Source organism: Vigna unguiculata, chromosome 6, assembly GCF_037176805.1.
Source record: "Vigna unguiculata cultivar grain cowpea cultivar isolate G323 ecotype 2 chromosome 6, ASM3717680v1, whole genome shotgun sequence".
Classification (NCBI taxonomy): domain Eukaryota; kingdom Viridiplantae; phylum Streptophyta; class Magnoliopsida; order Fabales; family Fabaceae; genus Vigna; species Vigna unguiculata.
In genome coordinates, this window is record NC_140797.1 from 36181129 (window position 1) to 36191181 (window position 10053).

General features: G+C 30.6%; 1 protein-coding gene and 1 non-coding gene across 2 annotated transcripts; one reads left to right on the forward strand and one right to left on the reverse strand.

Annotated features, from left to right (window-relative positions):
* The first annotated feature begins 78 nt into the window (after nucleotides 1-78).
* On the forward strand, nucleotides 79-1245 carry ATL63 (TOXICOS EN LEVADURA 63). Its single transcript, XM_028075912.2, has one exon. It carries the CDS (start codon nucleotides 415-417, stop codon nucleotides 1156-1158), a length of 744 nt encoding a protein of 247 aa, XP_027931713.1. The 5' UTR covers nucleotides 79-414; the 3' UTR covers nucleotides 1159-1245.
* An 8146-nt stretch (nucleotides 1246-9391) lies between these two features.
* TRNAI-UAU (transfer RNA isoleucine (anticodon UAU)) lies at nucleotides 9392-9465 on the reverse strand. The gene has a single exon. It is a non-coding gene; the product is annotated as a tRNA-Ile (tRNA).
* Between the last annotated feature and the right edge of the window lie 588 nt (nucleotides 9466-10053).

A 10053-nucleotide genomic window follows, 5' to 3' on the forward strand; every position in this document is an offset into this window, starting at 1 on the left:
TTATTCCATCACACAAAACTAACTTCACTCTCACGTAATCACTTTCACATGACACAAACAAAACACACCAACTACGCCCCCAATCTACTCTATTATGCACATTTTTCTATCTAGAACTGTCATATTAATTAAGGTTGCATCAACTTTATTCTGCAGATTGAGTTTGTAAAATTAGTTTAGTGCTTTTTCAAAATCTGAATGGTCTCATCTCAGTAATTACATTATAATTAACATATCCTCAAAATTATCTGAGATAGTTTTTGAACAAAAATATGTTACAGGATGTATCTGAAATAAATGCGCAGAAAAAACAAACACCCACCAGGAATCTAAGGCACCCACACCCTACTAATAAAACCCTTCAAGTCCAAACCTTTGAGCCAAAACCAAACACCCTTTTGGCCACTCTTCACAATGCCAACCCAACCTGAGTCACCCAACACGTTGACCCAAATGTTTCAGAACATCTTCTCAGACAACAGTAACATCATGCTTGCAGCCATCATTTCCCTTCTCCTTGTCATCCTCTTTGTCCTCCTTCTCCACCTCTATGCCAGATGGTTCCTTGCTCAGGCACAGGCTCAGGCACACGCCCGCCGTCGACGCCGCCGCCGCCGAACGACGGTCACCGTCTCCGACGTCCTTGGCCCGGCAAGGTTCCACCAGTTCCACAGCTTCAACATAGAAGACCCCTCCCCCCTCTCAACCAAAGGCCTGGATTCTTCCACCATTAGAGCAATTCCTCTCTTCATCTATGAGCACAACAACAAGGCCAAAGAAGATGAAGAACTTGAATGTGTGATTTGTTTGAGTGCCTTTGAGGGTGGTGAAGTGGGAAGGTGCTTGCCAAAGTGTGGCCATGGTTTTCATGTGGAGTGCATCGACATGTGGTTGAGTTCGCACTCTAATTGTCCCATTTGTAGAGCCCCCATTGTAGCAAATGTTGTTGAGAGCGATTCTTCTCAGGTTGTGTCTTCAAGAGATCATGGTGGTTCTGATTTTGAGATTGTGGTTGATGCTGGTTCTGATGAGACTAGAGAAAGTGAGCACGGCAATGGAGGAGCAAGAACAAGTGTTTCTGTGTCAGAAACTTCTTCCTCGTTTTTTGGATGCTCTTTGGAGAGAATGCTCGGCAAGGTTTTCCCATCGGCAAATTAATGTAAATTAACTAATCACATGCTTGATGAGATGTATATTCTACACGATTTACCATGAAATGAGCATCATCAACTACGCTTCTGTACAGGTTTCTCTGTTTCATCCCTCTCAGAAATTATTCTAAAGCCTTGAAGCTGTCAAAAGTTTCTTTTTCCTGCATTTCACTGTGTTATACTATTAGATAGGTTATTGAATGCCATTAAGAGCATGTTAGGAACATTGTCCTCATATCATATTGATAACTAAGTTATTTAGAGCTTTCAATTTTAATTTTCATTGGGTTAAGTTGAGTGGGTTGGTAGTACCTGCATGCTTACATCACAGGCCAGTTAACTTTCACTGCTTAAGAAATCTTTTTGCTTAGACCAAATCCATGACAATCTATGAGCATGACTTTATGCAGGATTGTATTTAAAGAGCAATGCAGCTAGAAAGTAGCAACCACACTCTATTGCTTCTTTTGAACATAGTAGAGTAGGAAAGTAACAAGGGTTAGCACTAGGGTAGGTGCATAATCCAAAGGAAAAAGACAAAAACACAGTACTTAATAACTAAGCACTTAACTCTGTTGAATTGGGCAGTCACACTTCATGATATATATACCTTTTATCAGCATTTGATTGTCCTCAAAACTTTAGATGTGTTGTTTTCTGTCCAGAAAATGTGGCTCTCGGTTGCAGAAAACCAATACGGTGTGGGTCCATCACACAGTCTTATATTCAACAATTTAAACCAAATTAGTTCAGATAATTTCGTCTTGGATTTAATTATGAGTAATTAGTCATAATAGTAACCTTGTCATTGTGTGTTAAGCAAAGGGATTGATGAATAATGTAAAAAAATGTACTCTCATTTCTATCCAGACAACTGTGTGCACTGTACAAGTTTTTTCATGATTTGTTATGAATGTTTGATTTGTTTGAATAGTTGTGCATGAAGGGAAGGGTGGAGTGGGTCAAAGAAACTGTAGAAGTGAACCCATTAAAAATGATGTCTGGTTGAAGCTATTTAATGCAGACCTTGGCCTGACCCAGAGAAAAAATGTTTAGTCAATACTGCGTACAGAGAACAGAATTTGCTGTATAGATTCATAGTTGGCTTGTTGTGCCCATGCTTTTCCCCTTTGATAGCTACGTGTTTTAAATATTGAAATATAGGTTTTAATATACTTTTAATTTTGTAACGTGTTGAATTTGAGTTTTCTGCTTGTTTTTTTTTCTTGTTTTTTTTTTTATTTCTCGACTGTACTTTCATAATACACTAATTATCACTAATTTCTAATATTTTAAAATATATTAAAAAAATATTTAAAATATTAGTACAGTGTATTTTTAAAAAAATATTTAAAATATTAGTACGGTGTATTTTTATTATCTAGTAGAGGGGATAGGACAAAATCTTTACTCAACATGGTTGTGTTTTAATTTGAACTCTTCTTTTTGTTTTTATATATCTTTAACTTCTTTTGCTTAAATAAATAAATTTTATTTTGGGATAAATACTTTTCTTTGATTTCATTCTTCCATAATATGAAGTTGTTATTTATTTTTTACATCGATATGTAACATTTATTTTCATAATCTAAACTTGTATTGTGTCCCTAATAATTGTTATTTGATGTTGTCACTTAACCTATGTTAAACACCTAATTAAGTAATGAGTTATACGATAAGATTTAATACAAATTGGGTTTAAAATAAGGTATTTTATAATTTGATCCAATTCACAAGTTCGAGTTAGATAAGTTTACTCATTTAAAGATATTTCATTTTTTTTAATTTATTTTATATATTGTAGTATAATCTAAATAAATCGACATGATATATCTCACTAGGATACAATATTTCTTTAAAGACTCTTATAATAAAAAAAAAATTAAATAAAAAAAGAAAATATATATGTTTCTCTGAAATCTAAAATTAACATATCATTAATTTGAAAATAAGCTTTTAAAGAAACTGATATAAGAAAATTTTCTTATAATTAATAGATTTATAAATTACTTCCTGTATAACTTATTTCATGTCATAAATTAGGTAAATGGTGCATGACAAGTCATACATGTGCTTACATAACCTTTTACACAAATTTAAAACATTCAGACTTTCTCTTTCTCTTGTGACCTTTGTCTCCAAACTTTGCAAAAGAAAGAGAAATGATAACCCTAACACATCAGTTGTTAGCTAAAGAGATAAATAAAATAAAAGACATCGTTTTGAAAAAGTTGTCCCTTTTTGTGACACAACCTACATTTTAGTTTTATTTTTTAATGTTACATCCAAGCATGATAAGCAACTTTGGGCTGGGCCTAACATTTTGTTTCACTATAACTATTAATTAACCTAATTAATGCTTCACGCAGTCCCATAATTATTAACTGCACTCCACACTAGTGAAAATAACTAAATTACCCTTCATCATTGCATCAAGCAACTGTTGTTGTCGTCATTACCGTGGTTGCTTCCATCATCATCTCTGCCAAAGATGAAACAGAGAGGAAGAACGTTGCAGAAGAGAGAAAACACAAAAAATAGCTGATTCTCAAAAAAGCTCATTCCATGCATTCCAGAAAACTCATAGCATTATATGCGTTTCAAAAAGTTTATTATGGAAATCCTATTCCAAAATGCTTTTCTTAAAATATATTTCATGCATTCTTCTGAAAATTTTGTTTTGAAAATTTTATTTCAAAAATCTTATTCTGGAAATTCAAGAAAGCTTGTTCCCAAATTTTTTGAAAATTTGAGGGTGCACGAAGAAATTATAAGAATGAGCCTTAATCTTGAAATTATAAAGAGAAATGATGAAGTTGTATAAGTAAAAATAAAATTAAGTGTTTGAAGAGAGATAATGCTAACCTCTACAAAAGAGTGTAAAAGATTCATCTGTTAATTACTTTTAGTTCCATTATCAAATACTCACTCTTTACAGTTTTTTCACATGTTTCTTTTAATATACTTTTTATTTTTTTCAAAAAAACTTAAAAAAAAATTTAATAGGCTTCTCAAAAAGTTAAAATCAACTTATATAAAGATAATTTCTACAAATTATCTTATAAATTTTCTCAAATTTTATTTTATAATTTGTTTATGAACTAATTTTAATTGTGATAAAAGTCGTTCTTTTTTAAAAATTTGTAAACTACTTATTTTTATAAGAACGAGTTTATCTAAATATTCTAATTATAAAATTTAGCAGTGGATTTTTCATTCAAACCAAAAAAATGAAGGAAACAATAACATTACAAATTCTAACAATAACATACAATTAGACATGAAAACATGTTTTATGGATAAGAGAAATTGAAGAAATGGGTATGTTTCAAATGTTTGTATCACCACACTATTATAAAATATGCATATTGTTACTACATACTTTTCTTCAAAATTGTGAATCAAAATGATCATCACGAACCGAACCAAACACTATTTAATTATTAATTGAGAATTAGGACCACCATTTATTGGTAGATGAGTACAATAAGTAAAATCATATCAGGTAGTTGTTTTCTAATATTGTTTATTTGATGTCATTATTAATGCTATGTAAACAAAATAAAGGATTCTGACACCTTTTTTTCTATCTTAATAATGTTAACACATGGAAACAAAATAAGTAAATTGGGTAATATGTTATTGTTAGTTAAGGTCTAAGGTTCTAATAGTTGTACTTGATAAATTTATACGTTTTAGATTTTACAATTATGCATATGTGATGATCAAATTGATAATAATAAACGGTTTAAATGTGAGAAATATGATATATGGATTGTATTAATGAATAATAAAAAAAATATAATTAACTAAGTTTAAAATATCTTAATCTTGTGTTTGGGTGAATGATTTCAAAAATTTCAAGAATTGAAATACATAATATTTGAATTATTTATAATTGAATTTATTTCATTTCTTAAAAAGTTTGTTTGGATTGAGTGATGAACATATTTTATATTTCAATTTTTTTTATTTGGACAAAATAATTTAATTTATATTTTAAGACAAACTCAATTCTATCTTTGAGTCTTAGGTGAGTTGGATCGACCTTCGATTCGTGGGGACTGAGCTCGACTTCGATCCAGGTTGACACAACTGGACTTTGGGCCAGGCCAACACAACTCGACTTCGGCCCAAGCTTATTTGGCTAAACCTTCGACCTAGGACGACTTGACTCGACTCGACCTTCAGCCCGAGTCGGCTTGACCTTCGGCTCAGGCTGGCTAGGCTCGACCTTCGGCCTAGACCAGCTAGACTCGACCTTTAGCTTGAACCGACTTCGCTCGATCATCAGCTCGAGCCCTTCTCGATTTTTGGGTCATCGTTTGACTCGAGCAGACTTGTCTCAACCTTTTGTCTAAATCGTGTAATCTCGACCTTCTATCTGACCTAACTTGATTTTATGGACGTAAATATTTTTTGTCCTCAACAATGAATAATTTTACTAACTTGAAAAATTCAATTTTTAGTTATTTGAAATAACTTCTTAAAATTATTCAATAGTTTTAGCGTGTAAATTTATTTATTTAGTAGAAAAATTAAAAAATAGTAAGTTTTATGATTATTCTTTTATTTTATCTTTTTTAGTTTACTTCTTACTTTTTAGTATTGATTCTTTATTTTATCCATTCTGTCTTTTCTACCAAACACTAGGCTTTAGTAGGTCCATATATTTTAAGTTAGTCTTTCATAAAGAGGGATTTCATTAAGAAAAAAAAAAAGAGAGCATTTCCTCGTGCACTTCACAGCTAGTCACGATAAATATATAAATGCAGACTAAGAAAATATATAAATCGTGTCCCTACTACCTCACATAAGATACGGGGTTTCTTTAATGAGAAAAAAAGGGTTAGGTTTGAACAGATATTTATCCAAAGAACAGAAAGAGAACTAATTCTTTATAATTTAGTTAAAATGATTTCGGTAACAATTTTATTTTATAGTTTCCTTTTACTTTTATTTTTAATTTACGAGTATAAATTAATTTTAATTTGTTAAAAAACTAATTTATATTATGAAACTTCATATGAAACAAGTCCTATAGTTCAATTAAACTACCTCACTGTCATATTTTTATCACCTTACATACTATTCTCTCTACACTTCTATCATTACTAAAAAATCTCATATTACATAAGAATTATCTTGCAAATCTCATATTACATAAGAATTATCTTGCAAATTTATTAAAAAAATTTACAAGAAAAACTTTTTCCTAGTACTTTTTCTAATAATTTTAATTGACAAGTAATTTTTTCTGTATAATTATTTTCTACAAAATTATAAAATTCGCAAGTATTTTCTATAAAATTTGTAACGAAAAATATTTTATATAAAATATTTTGCAAAAAAATTGACAGCAATCTCCTGCAATTTTTTTTTCACAACAAAACTTATAAATATTTTCTACGAATAAAAAATTTAAAACAAAATTAACAGAAAATATGAATTTTTTTTAGCAGTATCTCTTCTTCTGTTACTAAGTGTTAGTTAAGTAGGCTTAAAACATAAGTAAATAAACATCATTTTATGTTCTACCAACTCTATGTTTTTGTAATATCAACTAATCTCTACATTATATATTGATTAAAAAAATTAATAGCCTTTCATTATATATCATATATAAATTAATAAAAATAATAATAATAACATTAGAAGCATGAATGTAAGAAAGAAGTGAGAGGAGATATTATTATTTGGTAAGATTTTGTCTAAGATGCAGAGAGGCCCTGCAGAGAGGGCAACTAGGGTGTGTAGTGAGCCACAAGTCCAAGCAATGAGAATGAAAGACATGTTCACATTGAATCAGCACCTTCAACTTTTCATTACCTTGGAAAAGACTCAAACATATGCAACATTCTTCCTTCTCAAAACCAACCATGATGTTGTTTGTTAGCTCAATTCCAACACACTGAAGATCAGGCAGGGGAGAGACCACTGTGGTTGCCGTGGACCTTCCATGACGTGAGAAACAGCGGCGACAGAGGTGGATGCAGAAGAAGAGCGAAGGAACAAAGATGAGAACAGCGAAGAAGAGGAGCAACAAGAAGAAGCTTTGGCCATAGGAGTGAACAAATGTTGAAGCATTGTCGTCAAAGTGCAATTGGATTAAGTGTTGTTGCTGAGAGGCCATGTTTGGTCAGAGAAAGAGAAAGAGAGAGAACAGTGAAATAAGATGAAGGGTGAGAGAGTTTGGTTAGAAAGTTAGATTGGAAATTAATAGTGTAAGATGAAAGGAGGAGGTAGTGGTTGGCCTGAGAAAATGGGACATGAACACCCGACCCGACCCGACCGACCCGTGAGTCCCGTGTGAGGTGGTTGTGAGCATTTACCAGGTAGAAAAAATACTATCTTCTATTCTGCCTTGAAAAAAATGAAATATAAGTAAAGAGTTAAATATGTTTTTAGTTTCTTCATTTTCAGTAAATTTTAGGATTAGTCTATTTTGAGATTTTGAACCAATTTAATTTTTTATTATCAAAATACGTAAATTTAGTCTTTTTAATCATATTTTGTTAAGTTTATTTGATATTTCAAGCACGTTTTATAATAATAATTGACTTAACATTAAAGCAAAAATACAAAAATGTGTCAAACCGTATAAACAACTTAAATAAAATCTTAAATGCGTACGAAACATAAAATAAACCTAATAAAAATTAATTAAAAGTACTAAATTCACGAATTTCGAAAGATGAAAGACTAAATTTATTCAAAGTTTTGAAATAAAATAATTCCAAAATTCACTTAACGTTAAGAGACAAAATGCATATTTAATCCCATAATTAAACAACAACTCTTTTTTTAGGTTTTCGCCACTTCAATATATATTACATAAAGTAAATTTTTATAGAAAATAAACTCTTATCTCCTTCGCCACTCCTTTATATCTGTGTAGCCATTCTCAGCTCTTTCAAATTCACATGTGACATGGATTTAATTGAATAAAATTAGATGTAGTTTATTTAAAAACGAGCTGGTTTATTTAATAATTGGGTTTTAAATAACGTACAATTCAACTTATTTTCACTGCAATTGAACATTAATATCAAATAACAATTTTTGTTTTTTAGCAATGTATGTTTTATGAAAGATTTAAATGCAGTTGATGATTTTTACATTATCATGGAATATTATATGAATGCATCATTTAAATATTAAACATTTTCAAGGCTTGATGATTTAATGTAAATTAAAAATAAAATAAATATATCATCAGATAAAATTATAAAAAAGACGCATTGGTGAGAAAATTATCCAGTGTTATATATTATATATGGGCATGTGGGGCTATTTAGAAATTTGGTGAATGGATGCGGCATGGCATGACATGGGGATTAATTAATTTGTTGTAGTTGAGGAACTACTAATACTAATGTTCATTGACTACATATTTATTCATCAACATTTCTTTCTTTTTTAATACAATTTTATAATATTTTTTTCTGGAAACAAAATTATTATCACAGTGATTAAATAGAAATATAGATTTTTTTTAATGTTATTATTATTATTATTATTATTATTATTATTATTATTATTATTATTATTATTATTATTATTATTTTATTATGTTTGTTCGATTGATCATGTAAGTGTTAGGATCGAGTACTTACCATAGGAGAATTGTACAAACAATATCCCCTTAAAAATTACTCTAGAAATTGAACTCATGATCTTGGTTCTAATATCAATTATTAGGATTGAACTTTTACCACTAGGTCAAAAGGTATAACCATTAGTCAAGATGCAACTCTTTTTACTTAAGAGTGTAACACAAGCCCAAACACTAAGATTCAATTGTGACTCAGCCCACTTAATCTCTGCCATGAAACAATTTGATGCCACCTGCAACAGTAAGATGTTTTTGCACCAAATTTGTTTCAAGGATAGAAATGTTTAAGAGTCGAGGAATAAAGGAAAAGTACCAAAAACGAAATATAAAAAGTTAAAAATAGTGAAAAAAAATTAGTATATTAAACTTTCAACAAAATATCAAAAAAAAAAAATTGATTATATTCTTACATAACTTTTGATTATGTAAATATTTTAAGGTTAAGATAATAATTTAGTCCATGATGTTTTTTTCCGATCAATTTAGTTCTAATATTAAAAAAAATAGGACTAACACATGACACGATGATGACTTGACAAATAGGATTTTTCTTAATTAAAAAATTTTAAAAATCCATAATAGCTGCTTATAATAAGAAACACCTAACACTTATAATGGCAACTTATGGTTCCGACGAGGCTCGAACTCGCGACCTTCGGCTCATAAGACCAACGCTCTAACCAACTGAGCTACGGAACCAATTTATTTATATAATAAAATAGGCAATTCAACAAATAATTTTTCTATCTTGTTAATTCAATGGTTATAAGTAGACATAGATTCAAATGGAGCCAAAATCTAGAAGTGAACCGTGGATGATCTAACACGATGCTCAAAGGTACCCTATGCAACCTCATTATCTTCTTGATGTACAATTATGCCAACTTGGCCATAAACATCCTCATATTCACTACTAGAAAATGAGCACTCGGTCAACCGGTCTACGATCATTTAGATGACATCATGACCTTTAACAGACCGTGGCAGATGGGTAATAAAGTCCATAGCAATGTTATCCCATTTTCACACTAGTATCTCCAACTGCTGTAACATTCCTTCTAGCCTCTAATGTTCGGCTTTTGCCTTCTGACAAGTCAAACAAGTTGTTACAAACTGAGCTACATCCTACTTGATGCCTCACCACAAAAAGGACTCCTTCAAATCATGATACATTTTAGTCATGCTAATAGGAATGCTAAGGCGACTCTTATGCCCTTCCTTAAGAACTATACTCTTCAACCTTGTATCCTCTAGTATGCAAACTCTGCCTTTAAATTTCAACACTCA